General features: G+C 35.6%; 1 protein-coding gene across 1 annotated transcript in view; it reads right to left on the minus strand.

Moving 5' to 3' along the window:
* The window catches only part of SBF2 (SET binding factor 2), a 216467-nt gene extending 193679 nt beyond the window's left edge, over positions 1-22788 (minus strand). Inside the window, exon 1 of the mRNA XM_070934061.1 lies at positions 22604-22788. Coding sequence (XP_070790162.1) covers positions 22604-22658 — 55 coding nt within the window. The 5' untranslated portion in view covers positions 22659-22788. The remainder of the gene's footprint in view (positions 1-22603) is intronic.
* Between the last annotated feature and the right edge of the window lie 222 nt (positions 22789-23010).

Here is a 23010-nt window from a genome sequence, read left to right on the forward strand (position 1 = left end):
CTGCCTGGTTACCGGAGAACGACACCCGGCGTATAAGACGACCGACTTTTGAGAAGATTTTCATGTGATAAAAAGTCATCTTATACGCCGGAAAATACGGTAGTTTACTTTAGGTTAATTCTAAGCAATCCCTTGTATATGTCATCACCTAAATTCATGTGGTCAAAGCGCCGTTCAGTGTTATACAATTCTCATCAGTGAATATACTGTACTACAGAGTCACAATCAGAATATAATTATTTTCAAAATTCTTTGATTTGAAAAGATTTAAATCTTTATTTCTAATTAAGGGTGTGTGTTCATATAGCCTATATCTCCTATTTGATGAGATATGAACAAAAGAACAATGATTTGTAATACAGTCTTTAAATTAGAGATATTACCTTGATAAAACAGCACGCAAAGGGTATGATTGAGCTACGGCTGCACTTATGGCATACTGGCCAAAATGTGCTGAAATTGAAATATGGTTGGTAAATACTGCAAGAGTGGTACATTATAGAAGAAAACCATGTGTAAAAATAAACTGATTGCTTAAGGAATTACTCATCACAGAACTGAGAATAATTAGATATTATTAATTGATATGCTCTTGGTTGCTTAATATATTTATGGACAAGCATATAGGGAATTAAATATTGTAAACTACCCAGAGTCACTTATGTAAGTTGGGCAACTATATAAATTTGTTTAATAAAATAATATAAATAAATGCTTATGATCATATTTGAGTTATCTTTAATGTGAACATGTTATTGCTAAGGTTTAGAAATTATTATTGAAATTGAACTTGGGAAATTAGTATGTGAAGCATTGTATGATTCAGTGGCCAACAAAATTTGGATGTAATATAAAGTTTGAACAATGGAAAAATATGTGGAAGAAAGGTTTTAAATTTACATTAAATTATAATGTAATGTATAAGATGTCTTGTTGGTATCTAATACCAAATAAATTATCAAGAATGTAGAAAGGTATTTCAAATGAATATTAGAAACGTAAATGTAAAAAAGGAACTTTTTATCATTTATGGTGGACTAGTGATAAAGCAAAGAAATATTGAGGATTCACATCTTAATTCAGAACATTTTTAAAGTAAATATAAAGATAAAATCAGAGACTTTTCTTTTGGGTTTAATGGATAAAGAAACAGTAAAAAATGGAATTTTGATATGATATATGCTGACAGCAGCAAGAAAACTCTTTATGAACAAAAATGGAAGGGTACAATTCTCACAAAATATATGAATGGCTGAATGGCTGCAAAAAAGTTAGCAGAAATGGCTAAATTGATTGCTTTGATTAAAGAATACAATTACCTTTCTTTCTTCTTCGAAATTGCTTTTGGACTTTGTGCTTAAGGAAGAAAAAATGAAACTTTGATTTTGAGTTAGGCTGATTAGTTTGTTGTTATAGAAATGGTTAGCATATATTATGTAAAAGTAAAAAGGTGGAATTGTATGTTACTACCTTATTCTACTGCACCAAAAAAAATTGGAAATCATTTTTTTCTTTTCCCATTTACCCTATACTTTTTCCTTCTTCCCTTCTCTTTTCCTCTTTTCCCATTATTTTCATTTGTCTTTATATTTCTGTATGTTATATTTTTATAAATAATAAAAATTTGAATCGTGAAATATCTTATTGTAGACTTTAAAAAGTATGTGTAATTCTATCTTGTAGCTAACTAGGAAGCAAATTTTTTTGAGCAATTAGATGGTCTGATGAAACAATGGATGTGAACTAAATATAATAAATCAAACCAGTTATGTTTGACAGGGAAAATGGACTGGGAGAATGGTATATTATACACAACTGGCAAAAAATAAAAACAAATTAAATGTATTTGTGTATGTTTTTTAAAATGCTTACTAAATAAGGGAAAATAGTGATATGCTCAAGATGTGCACATTGATGATGGCAGACAGATAGTGGGTAATACCTGGTTTATTGAAAAAAATGGGCAACAATACAATGTATTTTTTTCTTTATAAGTAAAAATGTTCATGTTCAGCATGAATTCCCATTGAAACTTACCAAAAACAACTTATCAAAAAAAATTATTCTTACATATTGCAACTCATGTGCTGTCATATACAGTATGTAATGTATTATTGTATTTAGGGATGCTAGGTCTGTGCTGCAGAATTCTTAATTATCTCTACATAGCAGAAAACAATTAAGATTTTTCTGAGTCTTTTTGTTGCCACCTAGTGTTCCTCTGGATTTCTGCAGCCCAGACATGATTCCTTTCATAAATTTAGACTGAATAATGTAAATGAAATATTCCACAACAATTTTAGTAACCGATTATGTAATATCAAGTTGGTGTTGGCTCTTAATGATCACAGATAGATTTTCTCCAGGATCATTAGTTCTCATCTGATCCTTCACCTCCTTCAATAGTAAACCCATTACCACTGTAATTGTGTCCATCAGTAGTAATTTTATTTTTCTTTCACGTCTCCAGAAAACTAGGTCTTTGTATGTGTCCAACATATAATAATTTACCTGTGCGCCTTGAATGAGAACTCTGGATTGATTTGTTTCATAATCCATTTGTTTGTTTTCTTGGCTATTCATATTATCTGTCTTCTCCAATCACTAACATTCAAAAGTTTGAACACAGGATAAGCATATTTCATAATAATTTTTTGTACAACTTCTATGTCCATAAGCAATTTGTTTATAAATCACAACATCAGATCTTCAATCCACTACATAATTGGGGATGAAAATTTGTATTTCCAATGCTGAAAAACTAATTCAGACTAAATGCAAAGAGAATCCATGTTTTTTTGTCCAATCATTAGTTTCTAATAGACATAATTCAAAACAATATGGACATCCAAGAATCTCAATGTTAAATTAATAATTGATATAAATATTAGTGCAAAACTATATGTTTTAATGAAACACAATTTGCAACACAACACTAACACAATGATCTATATCAGAGGTGTCAAACTCATGTCATCATGGCTGCCTCATGTGACATATCGGGACTTTTCCCCCCCTTCGCTAAACTGGATGTGGGCGTAGCCAGCACATGACACATCCAGTCTGCGGGCCAGGAGTTTGACAGCCTGATCTATATAAACACAATGAGGCTCAATAAATCTTAAATGTATTTTCTGTTGAATTATTTATTTAAAATGAAACCCTATTGTGTTAATGGTGTTTATGTTCATGAAGATTATTATGGAGTTTCATGGGTATCACATCGTGGTAACCCAGTTATTGAAACCTGTTCAGAAATTGTTAGCAACAGTTGATCGCTTAATGATCAAATTGCAACCTTTCTTGGGTTAGATTAAATGAATGTTTTCAAATATTAGAGTGAAACCGGTTAATTATACACAGTGAATAATCCATATCAAAGAACAGCAAGTCCATTTAATAAAGTAACAAATGCTGTAAGAGTTCAAGTCCTCGCTTCATCTGACACTTAATACAACTAGGTAATTAGGTAATTGAAAACCAACCTAATGTATACAGTAGCAGGTAAGGCTCTATCAGAGAAGAAAGCCTATAAATAGTTAAGCAGCTATCAATGCATCTAAATGCCTTACTGGAAGCTCTGCTTCAATCTAGAAGAAATGTTGAGAAACAATCTTTTTCTTTAAAAAAAACAGCATTCCCTATTTAGGATAACAATGGTAAAATAGATATAGTACTTCTTTTTGAAACTGAACAAGAGAAGGTGATATTCTCTATGAATACAGCTGTACAAACACAAAAAAGGCAAACTGTTTGACTAGAGCCTAGTTATCTGGTGCCAAGTGAAAATTACCTCATTTAAGTAGCCTTTTTACAACGTTGAATACTTTTTCTGTATAAATATTCTTGTGTCTCATTATGCTTTATCTGATTATATAGTTTTTGTCTTGTTTTAATTGAGAATCACAGAGAATATATCTATCATCTATAACACAATGGAACAAACTTGACTTGCAATCATAAGAGCAAGACAACAATTGCATATCCAAATACAGATATGTGAAGTTTAACCTACATTTGGGATAACATTCTATATTAGATCAGAATTCAGTGGTAACCAACTGCATATAAAACTATGTACCAATAATATGAGCAGCAAAGCATGGACTCATGACTCCCGCTTGAAGAGAAGGTGGCGGTTGTGGCCAGGAGGGCCTTTGCACAACTGTGGGTTGTGCACCAGTTATGCCCTTTCCTGTACCAACAGTCCTTACTCACAGTCACTCATGCCTAGTCACTTCCTGTCTTGACTATTGCAACCCGCTCTACATGATGCTGCCCTTGAAGAGCATCCGGAAGCTCCAGTTGGAACAAAATGCAGCAGCCTACATGGTTTTGTGCAGACCCCTGTGTGTATATGTATCACCTCTCCTGCAGGAGCTGCACTGGTTGCTGATTTGCTTCCAGGTGCAATTCAAGGTGCTGGTTGTCACCTTTAAAGCCCTTCATGGCTTGGGACCAGGTTATCTGAGGGACCGTTCTTGCCGGTCTCATCTACTCGACCCATCAGAGCGGAGAGGCAGGGAATGTTGCATGTCCCATCCCATACACCTGGTGGGACACAGAAGAAGGGCCTTTCCATGGTGGCTCCCTCTTTCTGGAACATCATCCTCCCAGAGATTAGAATGGCCCCCACTCTAATACTCTTCCAGAAGACTTGGTTCTGCAAGCGGACCTGGGGAACCCAGAGCAGGATGGAGCCCATTAAATGGCTCGTGTGATCTGCTGTCGCCAGGGCGGGGGGTGGGAGGTGATTTTGTTATATTGTACTATATTAATTTATTTGATTCTTTTTGTTAGTTTTTATTGTTTTAAATGTGGTTTTATATTCTGTAAGCCACCTTGAGTTGCCATGGGTGAATAGGTGCCATATAAATTCAATAAATAAATAAGTAAATTAATTAATAATAGTGAACATACTAGAACACTGGCAGCAGGAATGGTAGCCATTCTTTCAATCTTCATTTGTTGTTGTTGTTGTTAGCCACTGGCCACTGGCTAACAACAGCAGAGAAATGGCCCTTTCTCTTCCTTCCTCATCAAAGCCAACTAAGAAAAATCAGCAAGGCAATCTTCTCTTAGATGACAGGTTATTCAGGGTGTTATTTTTACCTGGTCATTACAATGACGCAAAATATTAAGACCTGGTGTGCATTACTTTATTTTCTTCTTCCTCCAAATCTTCATAATTTTTTGGAATACAGAACAGATTGTAACTTGTAAAATTGCTTTGGTGAAGCTTCAGAATTTCCACTAACCGAGAAAGGTGTTGATAGCCTCCGGTTCTTTAGAGAAGTTCAACTTCATTTGGGCAAAGCTGTTTAAAAAGGCAAGAAAGGCAAAACTGTGTGGCTTCACTTTGGTCTCACCTGTTCCTGAGCAAAATGTCTCTTAGACACTAAAACTGTAATAGAAGATAGGATAGTGCCTTATGGATCTTCATTTTACTATCAAAATGTATAGACTCAGTCTGAATATACTACAAGATTCACTTTACTTAAATTATGAGTTCTCCAAGTTGCATATAAGCAGCTATTTGTTTTGAATTTTTCCCCATACATAAACTTTATACTTCAGTAATCTTTTACACTAATAAATATTTTAGAAAATCTTTACTATTACAAAACACTTATACAGTAACTGATAAATATTTCAAGTATCATTTATATTAGACGGCAGCCTTTATAAATTTAAAAATTCTTTTTGTTTACAAAAAAAGTGTTAGCTATTGAAAAATTATGCTTATTCTATTTATAATTCAAATCTTTCATAAGAACATGAATTCTAAGAAATGGATCCATTATTATTTAAATAATGCATTTTTCATATGGATATACCTTTTCAAAATATGATCAAAGCATAACATGCAAGGGAAGCAATAATAAATTTAGCATCAAACACTAAAAATAAGCAACTGAAGAACTGGGATATTTAATAAGAGTCTTTTTTTTAAAAAAATTTCCACATATAAAATAGCATAAAAATATAACGCGTGTACAGAGCATTTTCTAAATTAGACGCTATAGTAATTACTATATGCGGTTTACGCAGCAAGAAAAAAATAGGTTTAAAATCAGGTTTGGAAATTTTAAAACTATTAAAAGTAACCAGACTGCTTTAGTCTACTTTTAAATTTGTTGTAGTTAAGTTTCAATATTCCTATTTATTATTCTATTTGTTTTATTATAAAATAAATATAAAAAATATTTATTTTTAAGCTGTTGATCAGTCAAATCAAGTAAATAGCCTCAAGTAGAGCATATGCAGAAAGAAAAGTTTAAATGCAGTTTATTTTTTATATTAAAAGAAAAAGCAGCTGGAGCAGGACTGACTTTTTGGGAGTAATTTACAACTTTCCTTGACAGCTTCCCCATTGACTTTGCTTGTGGGAAGCCAGCAGAGAAGGTTGCAAATAAGTACAAGCTGGTTGCCAACAGCAAACTAAGGCCAGAAGTATAGCAGTATCGTGCAGGAGTTCTGGAGAACTACAGCTCTCTGTACTGCAACTCTCACCAACTTCAGCAAGAGAGAATTGCAGCTCAAGAAGAAATCCAGATAATCCAGGAAGGAAGATGAAAGTAACCAAATCAGTGGCATGTAAAGTTCAATTTTGATAAACTGGACTCTGAAACGTAAAAGTACGGAAGCTTGATTTGAAGTCCATTTCATAAACATCTATGCTATTTTAATCTCAGTGCTTTTTTTTTTACCTAATTGTTGCTTGTCATTGTACTTTCTGGCTCCCTAAGTCTGGTAAATAGCCCAGTTTTCCCACTGCCTTAGAGAAGAATTCTGCCTAAGGGAACAATGGACCTATCCCAATGACTACCCTAGGGTGTCATCTGAACTATAGTATCTCCTTGGAGAGTTGGATTACAGTTACCCTTGATGAATCCAGATCAGATATGATACCTTGCTTACCATTATTGGTTACTTTGTTAGAAGTATATACCGATCCTGTGTAAATCTGTATGATTTATCTTAAGGTAAAAAAAAACAAACTCTCTAATTACAAATACTGTTTTAGAGCCTGTAGTACAGTGGACTAAAGCACTGTTATTAACATCTGCTGCTTGCAATTACTGCAAGTTCAAACTCACCAGGCTCAAGGTTGACTCAGCCTTCCATCCTAGGTAGGTGAAATGAGGACCCAGATTGTGGGGGCAATAAGCTGACTTTGTATAAATATACAAAAGTATGAAGGCTATTGCTTAACGCATTGTAAACCGCCCTGAGTCTCCGGAGAAGGGCAGCATATAAATTAAAGCAAAAAAAAAAAAAAAAAAGTTTGAAAGACAAACTTCTTTTTGTACTTATTTGGTAACACTTGATGAAGTCTAACAATTGGAAAGCCCAGTATTTCTGCCCTGTTGCTATAATACAGTATGATGCAATGTAGAAACCAGCAGGCATCCTAATAGAGAGACGAAGAGCTGGTTTTATCTTCTCACATGTCAAAAAAATGTCACGCACAGATCACATCTTTAGAAGCAGCCTAAATTCAAACCCATCTAAAAAATTGTTGATCAAAGCTGCAAAACGCCTATGACAAACGCCTCAGTCTCAGCTGCTTCACCATACTGATTAAATTCCTCTTACAGAACTCATACTAGACAAGTTATAGTGCAAAACAGAAGGCGTTCCAGTTTTGGAGCACTTACGTTTTAGCCACTAACAAAACAGGCCACAGAAACATCTAAAAAGACAGTAACAATATTTAAAAGTCATGGAAATACACCACCCTATAAGGTTACCTGAAAGAAACACTTTTACTGAAGTATTGGAAAAAATAAAAAAGAAGATACAAACACTTAGCGCACATTATAGACAAGAGCTATTTTTGTGATGAACATGGATTTTTAAAACACATCCTACAGAAAGCACAGCTCCACCACACGGTCCTTTCAGCAATTCCATGAAGATTCCACACCCATTTGCACTACTCAGGTGATCCTGAGGACAAAGATAAACTTCCAAGTTTGTCGACTCTCTAAAAGAATGCAAATGACCAGCTGTCTACAAGGAATACAAATCCTTCCATTCACCACCATTTAGTCAGAGCTGAAGAAGCTTCTTGGATGAGAAACAAAAAACAAGAAAGTCCAGTTGCCTCTTGAAAAAGTACTTTTGAGAAAACCATGACCTGGATGACTGAGAATCTCCATAGATAGATATTAAGATATTATACATAGATATTAAGAAAAGATAGATTATTTTGCTATACATTAGAGAAGATTTTACATTGTAAACCATCTTTTGGGTTAAAAAGAGAAGTTGATATAGCACACACAGTGGTCTAATGAGTGTTTCCTAGGTCAAAGACTTGTGTTGCTATTTAAGTTAAACAGAGATGCACAATATCTAGTGCAGAGGTCTTCAAAGTTGGCAGCTTTAAGACTTGTGGACTTGAACTCCCAGAGCTCCAGCCAGAGCTATGCTGGCTGGAGAATTCTGGGACTTGAAGTCCACAAGTCTTAAAGCTGCCAAGTTTGAGGACCCCTGATCTAGTGTCTTAGTTATTGCTGAACTTTAATTTCCATCAGACCTGACCAAAATAGTTTTAATGATGTTGAATGATAAATGCTGAATTTCAGTCACATCTGGAGGGTGTGGATTAGCATTTGCAACCTTCCCAGTCACCTTCCAACAAGAAAAGTGAATGGCAGAAACCAGATTGTCTTAATGACCACATCATCCACTTAACAACTGTAGTGATTTGCTTAACAATTATGGTAAAAAAGTGGTAAAATGAGGCACAACTCACTTAACAACTGCCTCATTTAGCAACAGAAAGTTATGTCAAAAACCTGTAGTTAATTTAATTAATTTATATAATATTTTTGGCTCTGCCCTTGCCTTTTAGAGTTTAGATTATGACAGCTTGCATAAAGTTTGAATTTTAAGGTTCAATTTTAAACTCTATGATGCTCTGTGGTACAATTTTGTTTCTTCAACTTGCATAAAGTTTGTATCTTAAGGTTCACTGCAACAGGTCCTCAGGTTTTCATTGTATTGCAGTAGAACAATACTGATCATGCCCCCAAGTGCAGAATGTAAAGCCTTACTGATATAGTATATCAAGAACACATTTTCTATAAAAAATATTTAAAATATTATTATAAAATATTAATATTACATGAAGGCAGGATAATTGTTACATAAAAATTACACATAAAGAAACCCTCTCTCCTTCTCCCCTTATGGTATTGTTTTTAAGAATATACATTTATTTAAGAAACATGGATTTGATCTATAAATCTACCTTCCTTTCATTCCCATATGAAAAATAGAAAGCCTTCCTTTCAAGGCCCATTCCAAGTAGCCCTAGGTGTATATTATTATTTTTTTTAATTAAATGATCTTATCAGGTGATCAGTTATTTCTAACAGTAAACTATTTTAATATTTTTGGACCATATTACTCGAACAATTAAGAGGATTTACAGAAAACATGTGAAAAAGAAAGCTTCCTATCTTCTCAAAACTGAACAGGTGTATAAATACCATTAAAATCCTACAGACCGGTAACTGTTTGAAATATCCACCCTTGTACTTCCTGCAACATCAAGATAATAGAGTTCAGCAATATTTTGATTATACAATGCATTATTATTTGTTTCAACTCTACAGCTGCAGAAATGCACCTGAACAACAAACTACTTTGAATACTGTTTTTATCACAGCCAACATCTTCCTTCCTTTCTCCTCTCAAAGAGAAACAAAGTTCTCACAGAGATAATGCTATCAGTTAGGTAAATATTTGGTTCATCATGATTATACAATGTTTATGGACAATTTTCTATGTTCAACCAATAATGTCACTTGTGAAAAAGATATGGCATAATATTCAATAATCCAAGGGCTTGTTATTATTGTTGAACAAAGCACTGACGTGAGTGAAATTTAAAAACTTAAATCATACTTAATTCAGAACTGGACTGCTGAATAATTAGTTACCAATGATAAAGGAGACAATAATAATTTGGAATTTAGGATAATGGCTGCAATTTCAGGCTTTTTTCTAAAGTAAATTCAGAATTTGGATGTCTTTATATTATTATGTATTATGTATTTTTGGGTGTTTGTGTGCCTTAAAGTCATTCTTGACTCCTGATTAGATAAACTGTCATACCTTAGCTTTCTTATTTTCATAAACATATGCATGCAAGTGCAAAGAATAGTAGCCACTTTCAGGACATAAAATTTATTTTGGCTTCAGAGATTGCAAAGTGGAATCTAGTTAAATAATGATTAATGACTGATACAAGGAATCCCATGGTGCAAATTTATAAGGAATTCATGTAACCAAGTTTCAGATAAATTACTTTTATGCTAACCAAGTTGAATTGTTTGGGAGGAGATTAAAGTGAAAATATTGGGAATCAGATGAAAAAGCCGGTAAATTATTAGCACACTGTTTAAAACAAGTGGGTTGAGACTCAAAGATAATGAACCTATTATTTTTTCTCCAATTCTATAAGCAATTTTATAAATTTGATATGGTAAATCAACAGCAAATGGGTAATGTTGATACCATTTTGTTCAATAACAAAATCTTGCAAGCCTAACTGTACTGTACTTCCCCCATCTCTTTTTATTCCCCAATTAATCAGAAAGGCATTTTGTCTGAGCCACTTTAGAATATTAAACTTGTTTCCCAGGGCTTAACATTTCAGTCTCTTCGGGGAGGTTCTTGTATATTTCTATCAAGATCATCTTCCTTACTCTCTAATTTATAATATGGCTGCAAAAGTTTTTAAAGGGCTAGTGCAGTTTTAAGCTATGTCAGAAATATAATAATTTTCAAATAATAGGAAGTAATACCTTCATTTTGTTCTGTATTGACTTGACTTACATTAAGCAATGTGTTCTTTTGGGGACAGATAACAACAGGATAATTGGGACTTGAAATTAAGTCCAGAGAAGAGGAAGAACAAAAAAAATTAGCCTTGATTAGAGAAAACGGAAAATATACGATACATACCTGAAAAAATATTACATAGGAGATAAAAGACTTGTTCTCTTATCAGCCCAGAGGGCAGGATGCAGAACAATGGATTTGAATTGCAGGTAGGTAGATTCTGGTTGATTGAATGGAACCAATTTCAAGAAAAGTGGTGTGCTTCTCTTATTGCTTGTATCTGTCTCAAATTTTTTAATTTGTCTTACTGCACTGAGGATACTGGACTTGAAGGCCATAGTCTCCCTGTTCTTACAGCAAGTATAACAAGTCCAGTGACACCCACAGATTATGAATGTGCTCTATGAACACAATCCAAGAAAAAAAAAGATGGCACACATTGGCACAGTATTGGAATCAATCAGTGTGTCCCATGACCAGGTCTGAACTCAGATTGCCACAGGTTAATAAACCATTCTCCAGAGCTCTCTGCCACTGTAGTCCCACCATCTTCTCAATCACCTTCTTCCAAAAATGTTAGGGATAGGGTAGCAGCTGTTCAAGATTGTGGAGACTCTCCTTCTCTCTCTCAAAGAGGCATTGACTATAGTTTATATTCGAATCTTAGTCCCCTCCCTACTTGAATTAGCCTGGTGGGCAGGGGTCTAGCTCACAAGTGGTTGCAGAGGACTCTACTCCGTTAGGGTCCAGATAAAGTAGGTCACTTCTGTCAGCTCAATAGATTGTGCCCATCAAGCTTCTAACTTGGAGCAGATATGCACACTTTTATCAACAAAATATTTGGTCAAACAATCACAATTTACAAGGAATGGATCTTCTGGCCCACCTTTCCCCTGGTTGGCATTCCATGGACACAACAAGGGTTGAAAAATAATTATACTTTATCACTCTTATTGACGTAGATTTAAACCTGGACTCTTATGTCTGATTGCATTCGTTTCTTGTTTTCCACTAGTGTCATTGCATGCATTTCTTCACTCCTTTTCATAGAGCTTCTCAATAAATCAACTTGTGCAGTATGGGTTGGCAAGTGAGGAAAAGTTTCTTGGATTGATCCTGCCAAACATCTTATTTGCCTCTATTTTTCCAGTGGTCAACGAGGCACTTAAATAGAAGCAACTTCCAGATCACTGGGAAACTCTCCACAATGCTGCCATGAAACCTCCTGGATTGATGAGACATCTGGGATTGACCATTTTAATAGACCCTCTTTCTCTGCAATCAAGGACATGATCTGCACATGATAATTGAGGGTAAGTCTCCCAGAACAAGATCATGACAGAAGGGAATACCAGATCTAGAATATAATGTTTCTTAGAAATCTGTATAATAATTGAAATTCTCTCAGGTAGTTTATCCCCTACTTTGAAACAAATGAAAGAAGACCTAAACATAGAGTCTAAATTTCTCTGATTAGTTCTGAAATTGATTTATATTTTTAAAAGATTTTTTTTTTATTCTGTACTACTTTAAGTGAATTTAAAATAGCATTAATAAATTTATCCTAGCTGGAGCAGCCTTCAAAATTTTCACTATGCAAATTAACAGTTCTAAATAGCAGGTACAATTTTTTATATTTTCAGGATTATAATGCTACTTATCTCAGTTTTAGATACCAGTTGGAATAAGGAACTACAGAATTCAGCTCTCTTGGGGCTGAACTTGAAACTTGTTATCTGATCCTTTTGAAATCCTGGAAGACCTATGTGCCTTCAAAGATTAGTTTCAGTACTAGTACTTAACATATGGAATATATTGAGCTATATATAACATTTTGATTTTTAATACTCATGAAGAGCTTATGGAAGTATGGAATAACCCATGTTTTAAAATAGCAGGCAAGTTTATTTGGTGGGAGCACCTAAACCTCTCATAATGTTATTAATTTGAACTAATTTAGTTCTGATGATGAAAAGTTAAATATATTTTGAGTTGACAGATAGTCAATTCAATAAAGCCATACAATAGAGCTTCTATATTATTTCCAAACTATATCCTTTATTCTGCAATAAATTTAGAAATCCTATATATAGGAAAACTACAGATTAAAAAGAAAGGGAGGAACAAACATAAAAAATACTTAGTGATAAGCATTTAAAGTACATATGGTAAACTATTGTTTCCTGTTTACAACCATAATATTCCTTAAATATTGCATATGTTTATATTGGGGAAATATTTAAACATATTCAGAATGCCTATGTAAGATTATATTTATAAAAATATAATTAATGTTTGTAAGCAATATAAACTATGTAATATTATAAACATTTAAAATGCAATAAATATGTCTTTTTTAAAAAACAACTATTCTTCATTGAATAAACTGAAAGATTTAATCCTCATAACATAAAAAAACTCTTTTGCTCTTCCAACTGTTGCTCAATAATATAATTGTTTCATGTAATATTCCATCATGAAACCATTTGCTTATTTTGCATAATATATTCAGATTCCAATCGTTGAGATTTTACCAAACAACCCCCACCCCCAAAACCCAAAACCTTCAAATACTGAATAGAAAAGAGAAAAAGATTAGTAACATAAAGAAAACACTTTCCCTTACAAAGAGGATCTATGCAGGAAATTAACAAAGTTGCCCAAGAACTGCAAACTACTGCAAATCTCCCTAAATTTCAAGAATATAGAAAGAATCTGTGGTATTCTTGTACAATAAAATTTGAGCTGTGGGAATGTAAGATTTTATTGAATGAGCATAACTTCCAATGTTACATCTTATCCAATATCCATCATTTTTTTCTTCCAAGAGGTACGAAGAGCAAAATATGATAGGCAATTTCAATGTTAACAGTTTAAACAAAAGCATTTGTCACATACACTTAATAGAAGAAACTCTCATATGATGTAGAAGTCATTCTATTATGAAACAGATGTCACACTTATACATCATCCTAATAAAAATACATTTACTTTGTCATGGTTTGCAGTTTCAGTTTTGCTTGAAGTTGCAACAATCTTAAATGTTGCAATATTCTGGTTATAAAATAAGAGCATGTAGGGTTGTAGATTATAGATTCAATTTGAACAGGTAGAAAATAAATTTCCTCAATAAATACATAGCCTAAGGCAGTTGTGCTCAGCTATTGTATCAGAAATACATCCTTAGATCTATATCAGCATACACTACCATCAATAGGTAACTGAGAAATTACAATCAGTTTTTACATTTCTGAAACTGAGAAATAAAGATAGTCCTCAATTTACAACCACAATTGAGCCAAGAATTATGGTCATAAGTGAGGTACCCGCGTGATTTCCTTGCTTAACTATCACAATTCTTGCTGTCCATGTTTGAGGTTGTTAAGTGACTACACAATTCATTAAGCAGAGCATGGGGGCCTCAAAGAGTCGTGAAGGCCCTAGGAGGCCTAGCGCAGGTCCAGGTCTACATAGCTCAGTACCAGCTCAGTTCACGTGGCCTGCCCTGGGCCTCCCACACCCCTTGAGGCACTTCTTACAAATCTTCCTGCCCACTGGGTTTCACACTTTTCAGCCTCCTCTTCCCCATCAGGACTTAGTCCAATTATTTTTTCCAAAGATCACCTTGGGAAAGAGAACTGGCCTATCCATTGTGTGGCCTTCCTAAAGGCCGGCAACATTTTGGGAGTGGTGATAATTCTCATGATTCAAAAACTGAGGCTCGTTCCAAAATGGCACCAGATTCTGGGACAGGATCATATGGTTTCTGTATAGGAAGGCTACGTGGCAGATCCACCAGTATTCCTTCTCAAAGGCAATCTTCAGAAAAGTAAGTGGACTGAACATGATGGGGAGGAGCGGAGGTCCAAAGGTGTAGGATCCAGTGGGGCAGGAAACTGAACCAAGGCTTATGGGAGGTAGGTCTAAGGGACTCAGCAGGGCAGGAGGATGGAGAAGGTACGCAGGTAGGGGTAGCAGCAGTATCCCTGCAGTTGATCATAAGAGTGAGTGGATTGTCCAACACCTGAATTTTGTTCATGTGACCATAGTAGCACTGCAGTGGTCATAATTAGTCGTAAATCCCTTCGTTCAGCACCATTATAATTTTGAATGGTCTCTGAATGAATGGTCGTAAGTTGACGACTATCTTGTATCATCTACTTGAATTTTGATTTCAGTAATTAACAATTTTTGAAGTCTTCCTAAACAGATTCTGATAAAAATTAATAGATTTACTCAACCACCGCAGGACATTCAAAAACAAGGTTCTTATTGGTCTGTATCATTAAGCGAAGCTGCAGATGCTAAGCACAACTATAGCAACATTGTTTCATTATACTGAACAACTATTCTCTTTATCAACATTTTGGCTCAAGATAAACTTCAGTACTTTCCCTTATATTGAACAGTCTCACTGTCTTCACAAATTGGGAAGTTAAATGGATTTCCGGATGTTTTGCTGACAAAAATGTGTGTCCCTTCTGGGCATTAATTTTAAAACCAAACTAGCTGTGTCAAATATTTCCTGTTGGGAGGAACACATTTTGCTTGTCTCCCCAGTCATGGAAATAATATAAAGAGAGAATTACAAAGGTTATTTATGGTTAATTGTTTCTGACATTCTATAAAAGTCTTGCATTTAAGTAGGAAATCAAATAAAAATTTTTTAAGGAGTTTCATGCAATGGAATACAGACACAATGTGACTGCCTGCTGATGTCTGCTTATTACAACTTTTAAACAGTTTTCCTTTTGTAGCTTAATGCTATGTGTATGCAGCATATTTATTGAAGAAATGATATGATTTAATTTACATTGCTCCTTTTAGCTCTTCAACCAATCCAAAAGTATTTATCACTAAAAAGGCAGCTTTGGGGTAAATGTCCTAGCACCATACCTTGAAACGTTTTTAGTTTTAAACAACCATACCTGTGGAAGTCCAAGATATTTACTGAAGTGAACAAAACAACTAAACATGAATACTCTTAGAAGTTTGGGGAAAGAGAAGTTCCCCAGCCTAAGACCAATGCATTGTCTATTTCCACTGAAGGAATGTGGAGAATGCAGATATTCTATAGCCTCAAGGGAAGAAGCAAGAAATCTAAAGTGAAATTGGATTGGATGGAGTTACAAACATAGGAAATATAACAGCGGGATATGTTTCTTTAATGACAGTTCAACACTGTCAGAATTTATCAATATTTTTCTTGGTCATTAAAACTGCCTGCAATAAAACTTAGTTTTCAGCTTGGTCATATATGTCCCTGAGAAAATTGCTGTAATTATATTTCTGAGCAGCTGGATCTGACAACTATGATCAAAATTTCATAGAATTAGAGTTGGAAAGAACCTCAGAGGTCACATGTTCCACCCTGTAAATACAAGATCAACTAAAAACTGTTCATGCTAATAAATAGAAATCAAAAGGGAAAGAGTGGGAAGTTTATATTTCTGCTTATCTTCTGTAAACATGTTTATTTCCCTCAAGTCCTAGAAATATTCTAGCAAACAACATTACATGGGAATTATTGATGTTATTGATACATTTTAAAAGATATGGCCACAAAAATGTTACACTTCAATTAGATTTTACTGTATCCACATCTTACCAAAATTATTTAATATATTAAATCACACTTTATAAATCTTCCAAGGGAAGTATGGCAAACTGAAGAGAACTCTGCAAAAGTGGTGGCAAAGACATTTATCTGGATAAGGAAAGGACAGGAGATTGTCCACATATGCTCTAGACAGCTGTTCCTCATAAGGAGACTGCAGGAGAGTGGTTTCTTGTGAGTCTGAGTACCTGGAGACAAAGGGATTAGCCATCTTGCTAACAACCACAGAAGAGACTTTTAAGTTCACAAACCTCACTTTCTAATTACTTCCCGAAATTGCTCATTAACTATTACTAAACTATTGGAGATCTTTGGAAAGTTTGAAAACAGACCTTTGGTGGGATTCACTTACCTTCCCTACCGGTTCGCAAATGTGAGCGCGTGCATACATAGAAGATAGCATCTTCAGCCAACCACTGCACAGTCCAGGCAATCATAGATGCCTGCCAGCCAGTCAGAACTTACTTTGTTTCAAAACTGGCCAATTACTGACCATAGAGCTTCTATGTCTCCAGAAATAACAAATAGTTTTCCCCTTTCTTCACAAGAAGAAAATATATTTCTAGTATTCAGGTGCATATGCCTTTGATCACATGTATTTTATATGTATTTGTCAGGTAATATATATAACCATTTGCATTATAGCTCTACAGGTTTGCAAATAACACTGTCAATGGGTGTCTGCAGCCCAAGAGACAGGGAAAATTCAAACCCTGACATTTGTTGGGAAAATCGGGATAATTTATAGGCTGATATACAGTAAATATGACTACATGAAAGTGACATTATAGAGTAACATTTTAGTTGAAAAGCGAAGTTGGTAAAATACTCTCACAGTTTCAACAAGATACAGGTGGTCATTAGTTTCAAATCTTGGCAACTAAAAAGGTCAGCCATGCAATTTTCATAACAAAAATACAGAAATAGGTTTGCCATTTCTGCATTTAGGTTTAGGATATATTTTATCTTCTCAGTCCAAGGTTACAACATTGAAATTCCATGGTTGCATTCTGCCATCCAAGTATTAATCAGACCCAATCGTGTTCAGCTTTTGAACCTACACAAGTTCACCCAGCTGCTACCATCTAACACAATCTCACTATTTAGACACTAAAATATTATAGAAATCTGTTTTTCGAAATTCAATTAATTTCCTGCATGCTAGCAAGCCTTCTAAACAGTCAATTCACAATGAAATGACATAGCTACATGTTGAAGGACATACTATATGTAACAAGAAAAATCTCTCCATGCCAAAATCTGGGCAAAACAACTAAACAAAATGTGAATGGTTTCAGTCCCTTAAAACTCTGGAAAAGATTTCTAATGAAACCACAGCATTGGATTTATACATCACATGAATTCAGAACAATTTGACTTCAGTTTGTACAGAGCATGAACTCATCCACTGTGTTCTGTAAAAACATGGTTACTGATTTAATGTACTGTATGTCCTATTCATCAAAACAAAGCCAATGAACTTTATTATTTATTTATTTATTTATTTATTTATTTATTTATTTATTTATTTATTTATTTATTTATTTATTTATTTATTTATTTATTTATTTATTGGACTTATATGCCGCCCTTTCTCCACAAGGACTCAGGGCAGCTCACAGCAATAAGCAACAACAAGTCCAAATTAAAATTCAAACATATAGCTATAGCTTGATATGACATATCAGCAGTCACCAAAGAGCTACTCCCATCACCCTAGACAAAGTGACCTAAAAGGAACAGTGGAATATTAAAGTACATGACAATGAGGAACAGTCATATTAGCATCAGGCAAATGGTTCAATGGAAAATAGAATAACAGATCAAATCATATATTTATTATGATCATACACCAGCATATGGAACATACAGCCAAGGTGGCGCAGTGGTTAGAGTGCAGTACTGCAGCTACTTCAGCTGACTGCTTGTTCAGCAGATCAGCAGATCAAATCTCACCAGCTTAAGGTTGACTCAGCCTTCCATCCTTCCAAGGTGGGTAAAATGAGGACCCAGATTGTTAGGGGGCAATATGGTATTTAGTATACTGTCTTTGGTGTAAGCTGCCCAGAGTCCTCGGAGAGTGGGCGGCATAGAAATATGACTAATAATAAATAAAAAAAATAAAAATAAAGTAACAACAAAAAGAGGGATAGTTTTAAAAACTATCAAATTGAAGAGTTTTTAAACAAAAAGCAGAATGTACATATGTACATTCAACCATAACAATAAATGAAGCAATGTTGTCATTCCATACATTGCAGGAATATCTGAAAAGCTCAGAAGAATCTTCAGCCAACCCAACATATGTGCACACTTTAAAACCAAAACACACTAAGGCAGAAGCTTGTCCACCCCAAGAATAAAACACCCAGACACAAACTGAACAATGTGGTATATACAGTACATGTGCAGATCTGTACATTGGGGAAACAAAACAACCACTTCATAAATGCATGGCACAACATAGAACAAATCCATCAGGACAAGATTCAGCAGTCCATCTGCATTTAAAAAACAGCAAAGTCCACATTTTGGACAGAGAGGACCACTGGTTTGAAAGCGGGGTTAAAGAGGCCATCTATGTCAAAATTGAACAGTCCTCTCAACAGAATACAAAATCATCTATCTCCAGTTTACAACACAGTCCTTTCACCAGTTCCAAAAAGGCTCCATAACCATTTGCACTACTCAGTGCACTGATCCTGAGGACACAGATAAACCTCCAAGTGGCCTCAATGACTCTGTAAAACACGGGTGTCAAACTTGATTGCGTCATGTGATGTATCAATGTTTTTTGCCTTTGCAGAGCTAGGGTGGACGTGGCCTGCATGTGATGCATCCGGCCTGCGGGCCACCTGCTCTAAAAGAACGCAAATGGCCAGCTGTCTGCTAGGAATATAAATCCTTCCATTCCCCACCATCTAGTCAGAGCTGAAGAAGCTTCTTGAATGAGAAGCAAAACATCTTCATAGAAAAATGAAAGTCTAGTTGCCTCTTGAAACCTTTGGGACAATTTAAAGAACACTTTCCCACATGCCAGTAGAATGTAGTCAAGTCAGAGTAGCAGAGCTTATAGAACAGAACGGATGCAGCTTGCCTTCCCTTGTTGTCCTGAATTTACCTTTTCCCAATAGACTTTTTTCTCGAGGGTTGGTTTGGACAAGAATCTCATTAAAATATTAAGACACATGGAAGATTACACAATTATCCCAAAGGTGCTTTTCCAAAAGGCAACTTTCTTCATCAAGGAAGTCCAGTTGCCTTTTGCAAAAGCATCTTTGGATGATTGAAAATCTCCATAGACTGCATTATGTCAAATATTGCCAGATTTGACATAAGATTTGTTAAACTGTCTGATTCTCTGGAAATCCAAAGCACCTTCTATTCTGTTTCACAAGAGAAAAAACACAAGGAAGAAGTTTTTGATGGAAAGCTAAAAACTCCCAAGGTGGACAAACTAGATGGTATTAGAAGGTTTAGCCTGACTTGAGAGAAAAGTCTATTGTAATTAGCTCTCATTGGAGAACCCTTGGAAGAATGAACCTGTCAGAGATTTTAAAATATCCCCGACTCCCAGTTTTTAACACTATTGCTCCAGATTATAGTTAAGTTCGAAGAACATACTAGGCCTAAGTCAAAGGATAACAACTAAACCCATGCAAAACTAAATAGGAGATACTACACTACTGTTTGTTCTTGAGCGTACGGATTGTAGAACAACTTCATAATGCTGGAGTTTCATAGGAAAAAGATCTGATTAAGAAAGGTCAATTCTCTATGCATCATGGGACTGTATGTGGGATAAAGGAATTTAGAATAGACAGTGCACTTTATTCTTTTACAGAAGGTTCTCTCTGAAACAGTTTTAATTACTGACTCTAAAAATAAACAAGCATGCAAAGGGGAATTTAACTGCATATTTGTAAAAATTTAAAGTAATAATCTGAAGATTCATTTGCTTCAAATCTAACATGCATTTGATAGGTTATTTTACTGTATCAAGAGTTTAAGATCTGCATTAGGCGTAGTTCCTTAGAGAAGAAATTACTTTGCCACACTAAGTCTGTATTTTCAGGAACGTACAATTTTAAAACTTTCTTCAAACCCTTTCAAACCCTGCTTCATGAAATTGGACAATTTCTTAAATATTTTCAAGCCTAAAGTTGATAAGGTATAACTAATATGCACTTTATTATTTATTTATTAAACAAATTTATATAGCCACCAACTCACACATAGGCGACTTTAATAAAAAGTTATAGAATGGACAACTCAATCATAACTATAAAATATACAATATCCCACTGTGTATATGTTATGATTTAAAAGCTGGATATGATATGGTTTAAAAGCTGGAACACCATATTACAAATATAACACTTGAAGGGCAAAAACTAATAAATGAGTGGAAGTAGAGTTACTTAGAGTTAGCTAACATTGCTGTATATCAGTCTTTCTTTAGGTTTTTTCTCAGGACCCCTTCCCACTTGCAAAAATTATGGAGGACTCCAAAAAAGCTTTTGTCTGCAGGGGTTATGTTTAACAACATTTAATATATTAAAAATTAAAATTGATGCATTCACTGCCACTATCACTTCTCAGATTGATAGGATTTTAAGGTTGTATTATTTTTGAACATAAGCATAAGCAAATAATTTTGATTTTAAAGACCCCTGAGAAGGGGGGGGCAAGACAAGAGGGATCCTAGGACCACCCTTTAAGAAACACTGCTGTATAGCATTGTTGCTTCTACAGTGCAATATTCCTAAATATTTGTTTCCTGACTCCTGTTTCAATTCTTTGAACATGAATTTGAAAACTTTTATTACTTTTTTAAGACAGTAACTCAGCATACCATACCATCCGTCTATAAAATTATCTTCTCTCAAGTAAGCTTACATTGTTTATCCCATATTTCTATAAGCATACTGTGCTATAAGTGTGCTATAGTAGATAGAAGAGTGCCAGATCCTACACTCTTATGTAGAAACATTCATAGACAAACCACATTTGCTTCTTATTTAGCAAAAAGAAAACTTGTAAGAAAAATATTAGAATAACCCTTCATTATATCTTCAAAAATGGCACTCTATTTAGATTATAGAAAATTTAAACAACTTTCTACTATACAACTTGTTTTCCCTTTAATATCTGTGCTTCTTTTTGAAGCAGACCTATAAAAATAAGCATGCTTCTTATTGTGTTCTTATTAAGAACTACCTTAAATTTATTAAAATATTCCCAGAACCTGAATAAATGTATTTATATAAATTTACAAACTTATCTTCCAGATTCAAACCCTGCAAATTACAAGTAACTGGTTTTTATCATGCTTATATATCTGCATTGGTCATGTTTCAACAAGTTACCCAAGTTTCCTCTACTGTATTTCTGGAACCAACTAAATTTAGCCAACTCTCACGTGGCCAAACAAACCGTAATTACTACTGGATGTTAACGCTCAAGATAACACAGACGAAGAGGACACATTGGTTCTAATGTTTATTTTTCTCCCAATGCTGGGGAAGAAGGAAGATCGTTCTCTCCACCTGGCAATTCATCTAATACACCGACCCAGCCCAGCGTGTCATTAAATAGTTAAGAGAGAAGCTACTACTGGCTCCTTTTCACTTTCCTTGGCCAGGTGGTCAATAAAATTCCTCCCTAGCCATGCTGGGGACCCAACCTGTCCCCCCCCATCCCCAAAGAAAAATCATGGCTTTTTAAGGGAGGTAAAAAAAATTGCCCCCTTTACATTTCCCCGCCCAATTTTCAAAGAGGGAGAACCAGCCCCCGCTGCTGATGCTGCTATCCCCTTGCGTGTCAAATCCCCAGCAAAGGAAGATGACTGACACACATACACACGCACACTCCTCTTCCTTGCCAAGCCACTCAACCACGGGAGAGGAAGCCCAAGCGCTTGTTCCTGACATTCCTCCACCCACTCCTCCATGGTCCCCCCTCCGTCCCAAAGGGGATCCTAGTCGCCATCTCCCCCTCCCCACAATGACCAGCTGCCTTTCCCCCCCCCCCCTTTCCACGCCCGGCCCCTTCCCAAAGGAAGTCCCCCCCCCCGCTCCAAATGCAAGGCAGAGACAACGGCGTATTACCCATAGCCACACCTACCTGTCTTCTCATGGTCGTAGCCCACCACAATGAAATAATCTGCCAGGCGGGCCATAGCCGAGCAGAGGCCGGCTCCGTCCTCGCTAGCCTCGCTCCACCTACCACTCCCGCTGCTGCTGCTCCGGAGTAGTTCAGCATCCTCCCTTCAACTCCCCCTGTCCTGCAAAAAGAGGCAGCGGTGGCAGCGGCGGCGGCGGCAGTGGCAGCAGCTCAGCCATGTTGGACAGCCAGGCTCCTGGTGCGCCTGCGCGGTCCTCATTCTCTCTCTCTCTCTCTCTCCTCCCTTTCGGAGAGCCGTTCTCCAGTGGCCTCGCTCGAGCCGGGCTCGCGGTGATTGAGGGGGGGGGGGGGCAATTCCGGGTCTTGCAAGCACCGCGCGCTGTGTCCAGGACGGGGCTGTCTCCGCT

This window comes from Pituophis catenifer, unplaced genomic scaffold (genome assembly GCF_029215685.1).
Source record: "Pituophis catenifer annectens isolate HBS135680 unplaced genomic scaffold, rPitCat1.0.hap2 SCAF_1, whole genome shotgun sequence".
In the NCBI taxonomy this organism is placed as follows: domain Eukaryota; kingdom Metazoa; phylum Chordata; class Lepidosauria; order Squamata; family Colubridae; genus Pituophis; species Pituophis catenifer.